General features: G+C 35.3%; 2 protein-coding genes across 3 annotated transcripts; both read left to right on the top strand.

Moving 5' to 3' along the window:
• The first annotated feature begins 864 nt into the window (after window positions 1-864).
• LOC131023166 (late blight resistance protein R1-A-like) lies at window positions 865-6,987 on the top strand. Of its 2 annotated transcripts, none has more exons than XM_057952713.1 (2): window positions 865-3,668; window positions 3,741-4,048. In XM_057952713.1, exon 1 carries the CDS (start codon window positions 882-884, stop codon window positions 3,636-3,638), a length of 2,757 nt encoding a protein of 918 aa, XP_057808696.1. In that variant the 5' UTR covers window positions 865-881; the 3' UTR covers window positions 3,639-3,668; window positions 3,741-4,048. The 2 variants fall into 2 exon arrangements, with proteins under 2 accessions (XP_057808696.1, XP_057808701.1); XM_057952718.1 differs by lacking the exon at window positions 3,741-4,048 and adding an exon at window positions 6,848-6,987 and having other exon boundaries at window positions 932-3,668.
• Window positions 6,988-9,887: 2,900 nt separating this feature from the next.
• LOC131023160 (putative late blight resistance protein homolog R1C-3) lies at window positions 9,888-13,070 on the top strand. Its single transcript, XM_057952706.1, has 2 exons — window positions 9,888-12,741; window positions 12,814-13,070. The coding sequence occupies exon 1, from the start codon at window positions 10,105-10,107 to the stop codon at window positions 12,709-12,711; it is 2,607 nt and encodes an 868-aa protein (XP_057808689.1). The 5' UTR covers window positions 9,888-10,104; the 3' UTR covers window positions 12,712-12,741; window positions 12,814-13,070.
• The last annotated feature ends 1,500 nt before the right edge of the window (window positions 13,071-14,570 follow it).

The raw sequence follows: 14,570 nt of genomic DNA, 5'->3' as shown, positions 1-14,570 counted from the left end.
ACTTCACACATATGAAAAGTGACATTTTAACATAGTATGGAACACTTATTTACCTAAAAGTTACCCTTGGACACACTTACATATATAGCAAAATACTCGTACGGGTGTGCGTGTGTTGGCCTCGGTAGAGTGGTTAGGTTTGGGTACGAGTCCATCATGGCGCAATCTTTGAATTTATTTATTTAATATTTGTAATTTATTTAAAAAAGTGCAACGCGCGTTATTTCTGCAAGTATATGTAAAAGAAATCATTTCTTCATTAACAAAACAGAGAATTTCATATATTTAATGATACTAATGCACGTATAAATGAATTATTTTAATAAATAATTTCTTATGAATATAAATTTATAGGAGTATCATTTTATAGTAACATTTATCATTTTAATCACCCAAAAAAAAATATTTATCGTTTTAATTAATATATGTTTTGAACCAATTACTGCATAATATTCGAAAATTATAATATTATAAAGTTGATAAAATTTTAAAAAAATCATCAAAATTTAATATAAATAATTAATATTAATTAATTAAGCATCACCTAATGTTGTCATCATTAGAAAAAAAAAACACCCAGAAAGAAAAGAAAAATTCATGTTTATTTTTTATGTTTCGTTTGTACATACTAATAGTTAATTTTAACGAGGCCTGACCTTTGACTCGTTGATCGTTTTCTTGGGTTGCTTGTACTTCGTTTTTTTTTTTTTTCTTCCTTTTTTTCTTCATTAATAAAATCTCATTTTAATTAATACATTAATAAGTCTGCATTTTCCACATCAAATACACATCTTAATTAAAGTTTGTGAACTGCTGTTGTGCTTTAATTGCTGGTAAATTTGTATGAGTAAAAAGTGAAAGATACTAAGCTGTAGGCATTGATGGTGGTTTCTTTAATCAATACGACTTTGTGGAGAGCCTCAAGTCAACCACTCATTTTATCAATTGCACCTTCAAAATCCTTATCCTCCCATCGCCTACCGCCGTTGCCAATTTCTTCACCTTCTACCACCACCACCACCACCACCACCACAAACTCATATTTCAATCAAGTTATGGCTGCTTATGGTGCAGCGGCTTCTCTCAAGAATACGATTCAGCGTATTCTACAATCGTCTCGCATTTCTCTCGTTTCCCACTCTCCACAAATATTGCAACCTGCCTACGACCAGATGTGTCGATTGCAGAAAGTTCTGCGATTATTGGACAAGACCAGCTGCAGCAATATCAGGACGGAGGTGAATGCTGCGGATGAACTCATCAAAGAGGCAGTTTGGGAGTTTGAAGATTTACTTGAATCCCATGTCTTACATCAGATTCTTCCACAACTCGAAAGCGAGAGAGACAACTTGTCATTCTTTGTAGATCTTCAGAGTCTGCAACACAGTGTTGATTGCTTCGTCAAGATGGTGAAGATGATGGAATTTGAGTACTTCATTGAGATGTCGAATATGCCAGAGGAAGAAGGCGAACCTATTTCCTCCAGAATTGATTTTGGTGGAATCAACTCAAAGATGGTTGGATTATCTGATGAATTTGAAAAGGCGAGAGATTATCTTCTTGAAGGTAATAACGATAACAACTATTCGATTGTTGGGATGGCGGGTGTTGGAAAGACAACTCTCGCTAAACATATTTTTGAAGATTCATCAATTCGGAGCCATTTTGAGTTACGAGCATGGGTCAAAGTGGGCAGAAAATGCGAGTTCAATCAACTATTACGATGCATTCTAGCTCAAGTGGTTGCCCAAAGAGATGATGACGATGAGGCAGAATTAGTTGGAATCTTGAAAGAAAGATTGAGCGGCAAGAATTGTCTCATCGTGTTGGATGATGTTTGGGAGGAACAAGCAATAAATAGGTTGACAAGTTGCTTGCAAGAAAATAATATTGTTGGAAGCATTCGATCCTTGGTGACAAGTAGACAACTAGGATTCACGGGGGTGTTCCAAAGAGTGCGCTTGTTGAATCTAAAAGAAAGTAAGAAATTACTTGGTGAGAAAGTGTTTGGTGAAGAGGGTTTCCCTCTTCAACTTGAGGAACTTGGAGAGAAGATTGCCAAGAAATGTGAAGGTCTTCCTCTTATGATAGTCACGGTTGCAGAGCTCCTATCAAAAGCCGACAAGACCCCAGAATACTGGACTGAGGTACTCAAACAACATAGTTCAGTCTTCGTGGAAGCATATAATCAAATATCAGAGGTACTTTTCCCAAGTTATGACTACTTACCCCAACAATTTAAAATGTTATTTCTCTATATGGGAACATTCCGTCGATCTACTGATATGATCTATCCATCCTTTCACACAAATCTGTTGAATGCTGAGGGGTTTCTTGAACGGATTGGAGAAGAAAGTTTTGAAGATTTTTTTGTGGAATGCTTGAGACGTCTTTGTTTTTGGTATCATCTTGTTCTCAACACAACAAATATTTTGTCAATGTCTGATGAGTGTCGCGTGCATTCTTGCTGGCAACACTTGTGTAAGGTAGAAGGCAGTAGGATCAAGTTTATGCATGTCTTACAAAGTTGTGATGATGCTATAAAAGACCAACGTCGATTGTGTGCGCATTGGAATACTTTATTTTGCTTGAAACAAGTGTATAATTCGATAAAAAATGATTGTGCATCCACTGCCCGTTCTATCCTTTGTTATGGTCCTTGTCACCCGTATCCAATCCCAATACATGCCATGGGTTTCAAGTTGCTCAGTGTACTTGTTGCTAATCATGTCCGATTTTACCATTTCCCAATTGCAATTTTGAAACTAGTTTATCTGCGGTACCTTGCCCTATGTTGCAACGGGGAGTTCCCTCCTGCCATATCCAACCTTTTTCACCTGAAATTCTTGATTATTGAACGTCATATGCGCATTAAAAAGTGTGGAGTTCAGTCATATATGCCTGTGCAAATTTGGGACATGCAAGAACTAGAGCTTCTTACGATATCGGGAAGGGACCTACCAACTCCTAATACTGATGATGCTAACTTGAACAAACTGCTCTTTCTTGGTGGTGTGAGTGCAAACAGTTGTACAAGGGAAGTTCTCGAAAGAATTCCTAATTTAAAGAGATTAGTGATTTATGTGGAGTTGAAGCCTTATGATGATGATGATGAAACCAACCCATTGAGCGGCTTGAGTTATATATCACAGCTCCAGAATTTGATCGTACTTGGTTATGTGATCCTGAATCCCGAGATAAAACATGTGTTTAATACGATTCCTCTTTCAATGTTTCCATCAACTCTCACAGATTTACATTTGAGTGGGTTGGGGTATCCTTGGAAGTACATGAATGACATTGGTTTGCAGCTGCCGAATCTCATGAAACTCGTGTTACGATGTTATGCCTTTCGAGGCCCAGAGTGGGAAATAGAATCAGGGAGTTTCTTGAAACTTAGAGAACTTCGAATCGAGGACACCGATTTGGTGCAATGGAGACCTCAACGTGGAAGCTTCCCAGAGCTTGATGAGGTAGTCCTGGAGCATTGCTACAAATTACAGCAACTCAATTGGTCGTTTGATCATTCTCAGATCAAATGTATTGGATTAGTTGACTGCAATCCTTTAGCTGTCGCTTGTGCCAATCAATTAAAAGACAAGTTTTCATTTGAACTTGTCGTGAAATCTTCTTTTTGAGCTCAAGTCACTCTGCAACTTGCCATACAGGTTAGTCTTTCTACTCTGCGATATACATCACTGTCTTAATGTGTATGAAGTTGTCCATCTATAAATTTTCAGGTCAATGAGAGAGACGAAGGAGCCGCGTTATCCCGGATATTGTATTGCCACGTCGTCGTGTGAATTTAAGGATTGTGACTTGTATTGGATTGTGCTAAATTTTTGTATGTTGGATTTGTGGAAAAAATTAGTCCCTTGTTCAATTCAAGGATTGTAATCTTTCTGTGTTATGCATGATTTTCACTTTGTTTTGATATTAGCTTTGTATTTCAATGGAAGCTCATCAATATGAATTGCTGAGAGAACATTTGTTGTGATGAAATTCCTGATGAGCTTTTTTCAAATACTATGTTATTTTTGAGAACTCATGTTGCTGTTGTCTTTAATCAGCGATATGTGCAGTCGGCCTCAATGTCGATGCATCTGTGCAGATCAATACAATTTAAATATAATATAGAGGCTTATGGAGGCTTCTTCTACCACCACCACCACCACAAACTCTCCCCACCTATTTTTGCCGTTGATAACTCATATTTCAATCAAGTTATGGCGGCTTATGCTGCGGCGGCTTCTCTCAAGAATACGATTCAGCGTATTCTACAATCGTCTCGCATTTCTCTCGTTTCCCACTCTCCACAAATCTTACAACCTGCCTACGAAGAGATGGATCGCTTGCAGAAAGTTCTGCTCAAATTGGAGGAGACCAGCTGCAGATGAAGGAATCAAAGAGGCAATTTGGGAATTCGAAGATTTACTCGAATCCCATCTCTTACATCAGATTCTTCCACCCTCATCTAATCTAATTATAATTTCTAAATAAATCCCTAATATAATTGGTATTTATACATCACAATTCGTTTTTCCCTAAGAGAATTCATCAATTAAACCAACGATCAAGGGGATTCCAAAATCTTCTCGCATTAGAATTCTATTTAATTTATTACGTATTTTATTTTAAGATTATTTTACAGTATTATATATTTATAAGAATATATTATTCATTAGATATTACTCTAAATCTATGTGATATATATCTATAACTATTGATAAGGCTTATAAATAAATATATTCATCCAATAAATTATCTAATGAAAGCAATAAATTAATATATTTTCTAAAATAATAGATTATTAAATAAAATAACATTAATTACACGTACAACGTACATTCTTTCTGCTAGTTGTATAAAAGGTCAAATAAAAATAACTGTAGGAGTTATAATTAATATAGAAACTATATTAAAGATCTTCATTTAATAGACAATCTCAAGGCAAAAACTCTCTTAAACTATATTAAAAACTCTCTTAAATTAGTGAAACACTTTCGAATACGTGATTCAATAAAGCATCCCAATTTCATGATATAAATGGGATTTAATAAAACATCCTAATTGCTTATGATAATCATGGTCGTCACGAGTCTCAAGTTAAATTATAGTAAAATTTAATATATATGACCTACATATGTCCCTATCCATTATAGTGCAACGACCAATCATAATAGGCATTGGGGACACAAAAATACAATTATTGCAATCCCCCCATCTTGTTTACGTGGAAACATTAATTTATTCGCCAATATATTAGTTGGCTAGTTTTAAGTTTGTTTCAAGTTTAAGTAAAAAACTTTTTAAAGAAAATAATAGTGTGACATACATTCACATGTATGGATAGTAGAGATTGTGGACTTTGTACCATGGAGCAAATTATATAATTTTTGTTGAGATATGAATTTTAGCATAAGAAAGTTTTGATATGATCCCAATAGCAATAGGTTTAGATAGGTTTTTGTTGAGGAATAGTTTACAATTTCTTTCAAATTTAAAAGCTATGTAAAATCATTATTGGGTTGAGTTGAACAGTTCATAAAAATTTATTTTAGTGGGAATAAGTGACATTCAAATATGGTTGAGTGTTCTCAAATTTTTCCATTGTATAAAGGTCAAATAAATAACTGTAGGAGTTGTGAGGTTAAAATTCTTATTGGTTTAGGTATGAAGTAAATTTGATAAGAGCTCTTGCTGTCAAAGAGAAAAGAATTGATTAGTTGTCATTAATTAATAAAAATATCTTAAGCATTTATCAACTAACATATGAATTAACATGAACCAATTGGGCTTCTCCATATAATAAATAAAATTTGGGCCCAATACAAACTAAGGCCCAAATCCTTTATTCGTGTTTACATTAAAAAGTTAATACGTCAAAAATCCATCATTTAAATCTCACGCCAAATTATGTTAACAATCTAAGAGCAATTTTAATATCTGATATGGATCTTAAATTTTATACTTTGACACAACTTTTTATTTCATGTCAAAATAATTTAGATTAAGAACACTATTTCTAAATGTAGTATTGAATGATTAATTTAGATTCAATGGCTCTGGTTGCAATAATATAGTATTGAATGATTAATTTATTTAAATCCTAATTGGAATACTAGACTATTCGTCCAATGCAAATGTACACATGGAATTGATAGGTTTGGGCTACGGCCCATATAATTATATATGGGCCCTATTGGGGTGGGTTTTACTTACGAATAAAAATAGTGGAAACCGTTTTCTTTAATTTAAAGTAATTGGCACAAACGAACCAATGTTCATGTAATTTATAATCAAAATTTACTAATTTATAATTATTTATTGATCGGTTTCAGCATTAACCTCGATCTCGAACGATTTAATCGGTAGAAAATTGTTCGATTTTCGAATTGACTCTGAATCTCATTTACTTCCGATTTTACAAGTGGATAGTAAATGCAAATGAAAAAATTACTGCTTCATTTTTTACCCACAATTGATGTTGCTTATCGAGATTTGATTGAGGCGATTTTCCTAAATTGAGATGAAATTTGATGTGATTCTGCCAAACTGAGAGGAAAATCAATGAACATTAAGAAAGTAAAATCTTTTAACTCATTGTGATAATCTACATATCTGGGATTAATTACAGAACTTAAGTAAAATCTTTTAAAATCATCAGGGATTAATTACAGAGCTATAGTTATTTATTGATTGAAAATTATTTGCATTTGCCAATTCTTGTTCACTTCATTGATTAGTTCATGCAGCCATTATAGAGCTCTTCTACTTAGTCTGCTTATTTTAAAAAAATTCCCTCAAATTCTTGTTTAGCATCATCTAAGTTTGAATCTGTTAATAGGTGAGGCTGTTTTCATCTGCAAATCCTCCTTCAGAAGTAGGAATGGCGTCGCGATCGGGTGGTTATGAAGCTGATGAGAGCTTGCCACCAGGCTTTGAAGATATGAAGCCTAAAATTCTCAAGTTGCCTCAGAAAGCTTTCCCCAAATGGAGATGCCCTCCAAGAGTAACTCCATTTTCATTTCTTGTCAATGTGCAATTTCATGTATCTATGCTTGATCATTAGATTCATTACTAGAGTTTACTAGAGAGTTTCATGTGTCCAATGCTCCCCTATGTTGTGCTTGATCATTTCTATTTATGCTTTAATGAGATAAACACAGAATGTGAGAAAAATATCTGCTTTGAATGAGAAGAATAACAGATAAACTTGATGTAAATATGATGAAAGGGCTTGAATGAATGTATGTCTCTTGTTGTATTCCAGTTTGAAGTGAATAGGGAGTGGCAAGTGGTCTCTGGGGAAGAGAGCAAAGAGATTGAGTGTGAGAATCAATGCGAGAGGAGAGTGCTCGAAGCAATTTATCCCCAGCCCTCAGCAATTCCTCCCAAGTAAGATGCTGCATAGCTATTACAAGAGCCTGATTCAGCAGCACGGAGCAAGCGGGGGTGGGCCCCCGAGACAATCGTGTGGTAAATCGAAAAGGGTGATGGGAGCAACAACTCAAGAATATGCAAAATCTAGAGAGGTGTTGAAATCAAGAGCTTGTATGTATTTTAATACCCCCAGGGGGTGCAGGAATGGGGCCAATTGTGCCTATCAGCATGATGTTAATATGTTGTCGTCGTCTCGAAAAAGGATGGGTTGTGTTAGAGAGGTTGTTGGTGCAAAGAGAGTTAAACTGGGAAGATAGATGGATTGGAACTCTTGTTTTCTCCTTTTTGAAGAAAAAAATCATGGCTTAGTATTCCATGCGTTTCACTTGTATTCTTTATGTTTTGCGATGAAGATATATCAATGTGTTTTTTCATTAATTCGTGCATCTTTGTGAATTATGGTTTTTTGAAGATTTTAAACGAGCAAAAGTTGAAAATGGTGCATAATTCTGAGGGCCGTAAACAAACCAAGCCGCTCGCGAACTATTCAGAGCTCGGCTCGAAAAAAGCTCGTTCAAGTTCGTTTAGAGAAGCTCGATAAATAAACAAATCAAACTTGAGCTTAGTAGTATTCGGCTCGTTAGCTCGTGAACATGTTCGTCAAGTGATTCAGCTTGAAAAATACTCCCTCCGTCCACCAAAAATATGTCACTTTACTTTCGGCACGGGTTTTAATAAAATGTGAGTAAAGTTGGTAGTGGATAAGGGTCCCACTTTAAATGTGAGTGGAGTTGTGTGGACCTTACTACTAAAAATAGATGTGGCATATTTTTTGTGGACGGACGAAAAAGGAAATTGTGGCATATTTTTGGTGGACGGAGGGAGTATAAATTATTAGTAGATACAACTTATATTTATCCACTAAAATGAATAATAATTGTACGTACAACTTATATTTATCCACTAAAATGAATAATAATTGTACGTAGGGGGGTGATTTTTGGACACCAGGTGTCTTAGACACTTCCATAAAAAAATCGATTTTTGCTTTGTATTTAATTTGATCGATTTTTTGTTATTTAGTGATTTGTTTAAAATATTATTTCTAAAAATAAATTCAACTGATTTTGTTATTATTTTCGATTTTTATATATTTTTTATATAAAAAATAAATAAATTAGTGAACTTGAAAAAAAAATATAAAAATCGAAAATAATAACAAAATCGATTGAATATATTTTTGGAAATGATATTTTAGACAAATTACTAAATAATAAAAAATCGGTCAAATTAAATATTAAGTAAAAATCATTTTTTTATGAAGGTAGACACCTGGTGTCCAAAAATCTTTTCCCTTGTATTAAATCTCTAATTAATTTTGTTTGTTATAAGAAAATAATTAATATATTTAGTATTTTGAATAAAATAATTTATTTTTAAAATAAAATAATCAATATTTTGAATATAAATATAAATTCATAAAGTTCATATAGGCTCGTGAGCCTCAAACTATTTGATAAATAAAGTTCGGGATTCGATTCGATACTAAATAAACTAAACTTGAGCACACCGCTATTCGGTTCGGTTCGATCACACCCCTTTCTATTACACAAATATTGTAACTTAGGATACATATGTTATCTTTAATCTGTGATGTCCACATGGCCTCAACAATGTCGAGGCATCTGTCTGGATCAAAATTACAATTTAAAAATAATATAGCAGCTTACTTATAGCATTAATGGTGACTTTGTGCAACCACTCTCATTTAAACAATTGCACCTTCTAAATCCTTATCCTCCTCCCACCACCTTCTCTGCCTTGATAACTCATATTTCAATCAAGTTATGGCGGCTTATGCTGCAGCGGCTTCTCTCAAGAATACGAAATGAGTACCCATTTGTGGACGGCACGGGTTTTAAGAAATGTATGGAGTGTAGTATAAATAGTTTAAGGGTCCACTTTTTGAGTGTATTAATTAAAGAGATGTGTGGGGTACACTTGCCAAAAAGGGAAATGAGTACTCATTTCGTGGACGGACGAAAAAGGAAATATAATAATTAAACATTAAAATTAAATATTTATTTATTATATTTAAAAAAATTGTAATCATATAATAATTAAACATTATCATATATTATAATTGATATTTAACTCAATCACAAATGAAGATTACAAGAATTAAACACATAATTGAAATTAAATACTATATCAAATACAATACATGAAACTTAAATTGAGAAGAAATAGTGAGATTTGGTTTGTGTGTGAAAATATAATTAGGTTCTATTTATAGAGCTGAAAATAATATAAATTTTAATATAATTTTAATATACTTTTAATAAAAAAATTATTGTAAAAATTTATTTAAATAAAATTTAACCCACCAATCAAATGTTGACACATGGCACTTCAAGATAAAATGGAGAAAGGCATGACTTGCCGGTCACCAAAATTGCATGACTTTCTATTTATTTTAATAAATTTTTGTCTTATACGGGTGACTCTCCATGAGAGTCACCGTTGGGAATGGTCTAAGCTGTAGGCATTGATGGTGGTTTCTTTAATCAATACACATGACTTTGTGGGGAGCCTCAACTACTCATTTTATCAATTGCACCTTCAAAATCCTTATCCTCCCATCGCCTACCGCCGTTGCCAATTTCTTCACCTTCTACCACCACCACCACCACCACCACAAACTCATATTTCAATCAAGTTATGGCTGCTTATGGTGCAGCGGCTTCTCTCAAGAATACGATTCTGCGTATTCTACAATCGTCTCGCATTTCTCTCGTTTCTCACTCTCCACAAATCTTGCAACCTGCCTACGACCAGATGTGTCGATTGCAGAAACTTCTGCGATTATTGGACAAGACCAGCTGCAGCAAGATCAGGACGAAGGTGAATGCTGCGGATGAACTCATCAAAGAGGCAGTTTGGGAATTCGAAGATTTACTCGAATCCCATATCTTACCTCAGATTCTTCCACAACTCGAAAGCGAGAGAGACAACTTGTCATTCTTTGTAGATCTGCAGAGTCTGCAACACCGTGTTGATTGCTTCATCGAGATGATGGAGATGATGGAGGTAGAGTACTTCATTGAGATGTTGAATATGCCAGAGGAAGAAGGCGAACCTATTTCCTCAAGAATTGATTTTGGTGGAATCAACTCAAAGATGGTTGGATTATCTGATCATATTGAAACAGCAAGAGATTATCTTCTTGAAGGTAATAACGATAACAACTATTCGATTGTTGGGATGGCGGGTGTTGGAAAGACAACTCTTGCTAAACATATTTTTGAAGATTCATCAATTCGGAGCCATTTTAAGTTACGAGCATGGGTCAAAGTGGGCAGAAAATGCGAGTTCAATGAACTATTACGATGCATTCTAGCTCAAGTGGATCCCCACGCTTACCTAATGCTTGCCCAAAGAGATGGTGTCGATGAGGTAGAATTAGTTGGAATCTTGAAAGAAAGATTGAGCGGCAAGAATTGTCTCATCGTGTGGGATGATGTTTGGGAGGAACAAGCAATAAATAGCTTCACAAGTTGCTTGCAAGAAAATAATATTGTTGGAAGCATTCGATTCTTGGTGACAAGTAGGCAACTAGGATTCACGGGGGTGTACCAAAGAGTGCGCTTGTTGAATCTAAAAGAGAGTAAGAAATTACTTGGTGAGAAAGTGTTTGGTGAAGAGGGTTTCCCTCTTCAACTTGAGGAACTAGGAGAGAAGATTGCCAAGAAATGTGAAGGTCTTCCTCTCATGATAGTCACGGTTGCAGAGCTCCTATCAAAAGCCGACAAGACCCCAGAATACTGGACTGAGGTACTCAAACAACATAGTTCAGTCTTCGTGGAAGCATATAATCAAATATCAGAGGTACTTTTCCCAAGTTATGACTACTTACCCCAACAATTTAAAATGTTTTTTCTCTATATGGGAACATTCTGTCGATCTACTGATATGATCTTTCGAGGCGTTCTCGAAAATCTGTTGAGTGCTGAGGGGTTTCTTGAACGGATTGGAGAAGAAAGTTTTGAAGATTTTTTTGCGGAATGCTTGAGACGTCTTTGTTTTTGGTATCATCTTGTTCTCAACACAACAAATATTTTCTCAATGTATACAGAGTATCGCATGCATTCTTGCTGGCAACACTTGTGTAAGGTAGAAGGCAGTAGGATCAAGTTTATGCATGTCTTACAAAGTTGTGATGATGCTATAAAAGACCAGCGTCGATTGTGTGCGCATTGGAATACTTTATTTTGCTTGAAACAAGTGTATAATTCGATAAAAAGTGATTGTGCATCCACTACCCGTTCTCTCCTTTTTTATGGTCCTTATCACCCATATCCAGTGCCAATACATGCCATGGGTTTCAAGTTGCTCAGTGTACTTGATGCTGATCTTGTCCGATTTTACCATTTCCCAATTGCAATTTTGAAACTAGTTTATCTACGGTACCTTGCCCTATGTTGCAACGGGGAGTTCCCTCCTGCCATATCCAACCTTTTTCAACTGAAATTCTTGATTATTGTACGTCATATGAGCATTAAAAAGTGTGGAGTTCAGTCATATATGCCTGTGCAAATTTGGGACATGCAAGAACTAGAGCATCTTATGATACTAGGAAGGGACCTACCAACTCCTAATACTAATGATGCTACCTTGAACAAACTGCTCCTTCTTGGTGGTGTGAGTGCAAACAGTTGTAGAAGGGAAGTTCTCGAAAGAATTCCTAATTTACAGAGATTATTCATTTATGTGGAGTTGAAGCCTTATGATGATGATGATGAAACCAACCACCCATTGAGCGGCTTGAGTTATATATCACAGCTCCAGAATTTGATGCTACTTGGTTATATGATCCGGAATCCCGAGATAAAACATGTGCTTAATACTATTCCTCTTTCAATGTTTCCATCAACTCTCACAGCTTTATATTTGACTGGGTTGGGGTATCCTTGGAAGTACATGAATGACATTGGTTTGCAGCTGCCGAATCTCATGAAACTCGTGTTACGATGTTATGCCTTTCGAGGCCCAGAGTGGGAAATAGAATCAGGCAGTTTCTTGAAACTTAGAGAACTTCGAATCGAGGACACCGATTTGGTGCAATGGAGACCTCAACGTGGAAGCTTCCCAGAGCTTAATGTTGTAATCATGAAGCATTGCTACAAATTACAGCAACTCAATTGGTCGTTTGATCATTCTCAGATCAAAGAGATTGGATTAGTTGACTGCAATCCTTTAGCTGTCGCTTGTGCCAATCAATTAAAAGATAAGTTTTCATTTGAACTTGTCGTGGAATCTTCTTTTTGAGCTCAAGTCACTCTGCAACCTGCCATACAGGTTAGTCTTTCTACTCTGCAATATACATCACTGTCTTAATGTGTTTGAAGTTGTCCATCTATAAATTTTCAGGTCAATGACAGAGACGAAGGAGCCGCGTTATCCCGGATATTGTATTGCCACATCGTCGTGTGAATTTAAGGATTGTGACTTGTATTGGATTGTGCTAAATTTTTGTATGTTGGATTCGTGGAAAACATTAGTCCCTTGTTCAATTCAAGGATTGTAATCTTTTTGTGTTATGCATGATTTTCACTTTGTTTTGATATTAGCTTTGTATTTCAGTGGAAGCTCATCAATATGAATTGCTGAGAGAATATTTGTTGTGATGAAATTCCTGATGAGCTCATGTTGCTGTTGTCTTCTGTCTATTATTTTGATTTCTTTAAAATACAAAAATTCAAAATTTCGGCCCAATACAAAAACTAAGGCCCAACTCCATTAGTCCTCTTTAAAATTTTGCCTAACTATTAAAAGTGATCAAATTCAACTCAATTTCTTTGAGGCCCACCTGTAGATTTACATTTAGATTCAATGGCTCGGGTTGCAATAATATACTGCTATTGAATAATAATATTCAAAAAATTAATAAAATTTTAGTTCTCTCCAAGATTTGAATTCGCGTAAAAAAATTCTCCCTCCAAATAAACATCAGTCATATGATACATTAAACCAATACCTACAAATCAATCTAAAATCTCATCATATATATTTAATTTGAACCATTCTCTCAAATTGTTTGGCAAATTGTTTTTCAGACTTGCCAGGACAAATTTTAAAAAAATTGGCATAAGTAGGACAAATTGAGCCCGAAAAAACAATTTGTCCTGCAAGTATACGTCCAAAAAAATTTGTCCTACATTTGCACTATGAATAATTACGTACACATATGTATGCGTATGTTGGCCTAGCGGTAGGTGGTTAATGCCTAAGATCTTAAGTCTTGAGTTTGAGTCCACCATGGCGCAAATTTCTTTATTTATTTATTTATGTAATTCATCAAAAAAAAATTGCATACATATGCAATTGATTCTTAATAATAAAAGTAATATGAAGCTACCACCGCATGCCAAGATACTTTTATATTGGTATGAGACATTTTAGGATTAGCTTTATCGGAGTTCGTTTTATTTGACGAAAAGTAGTGGAAACCATATACTATTTGTAAACTTTTTTCATTCTTTCCACATGATTTTTCAAAGTGAGCATTCAACGATGCAGGATACATGATGTTGATCTTTAATCTGTGATGTGCTGCATGTCCACACAGCTTTAATGTCGATACATCATTACAATTTAGCAGCGGAGTATACGGCGTTGATGGTGGTAAGTATATATCATCAATCACTTTAAGAATTGCACCTTCAAAATCCTTATCCTTCCACCGCCTACCGCCGTTGCCACCACCACCACCACCACCACAATCATATTTCAATCAAGTGATGGCGGCTTATGGTGCGGCGACTTCTCTCAAGAATACGATTCAGCGTATTCTACAATCGTCTCGCATTTCTCTCGTTTCCCACTCTCCACAAATCTTACAACCTGCCTACAACCGGATGGATATGTTGCAGAAATTTCTGCTAGGATTGGATGTCACGAGCTGCAGCAAGAGCAGGAAGAAGGTGAATGCTTTGGATGAACGAATAAAAGAGGCAGTTTGGCAATTTGAAGATTTACTCGAATCCCATGTCTTACCTCAGATTCTTCCACAACTCGAAAGCGGGAGACGCAACTTGTCTTTCTCTGTAGATCTGCAGAGTCTGCAACACCATGTTGATTGCTTCGTCGAGATGGTGAAGATGATGATGGAGGAGTACTTGTTTGAA

This window comes from Salvia miltiorrhiza, chromosome 1 (genome assembly GCF_028751815.1).
Source record: "Salvia miltiorrhiza cultivar Shanhuang (shh) chromosome 1, IMPLAD_Smil_shh, whole genome shotgun sequence".
In the NCBI taxonomy this organism is placed as follows: Eukaryota; Viridiplantae; Streptophyta; class Magnoliopsida; order Lamiales; family Lamiaceae; genus Salvia; species Salvia miltiorrhiza.
This window is presented reverse-complemented; position numbering and strand designations above follow the sequence as displayed.

What these genes read in the sequence shown, in the direction of transcription:
- LOC131023166 (XM_057952713.1), top strand. Translation starts at nt 882, where the DNA reads ATGGTGGTTTCTTTAATCAATACGACTTTGTGGAGAGCCTCAAGTCAA.
- LOC131023160 (XM_057952706.1), top strand. Translation starts at nt 10,105, where the DNA reads ATGGCTGCTTATGGTGCAGCGGCTTCTCTCAAGAATACGATTCTGCGT.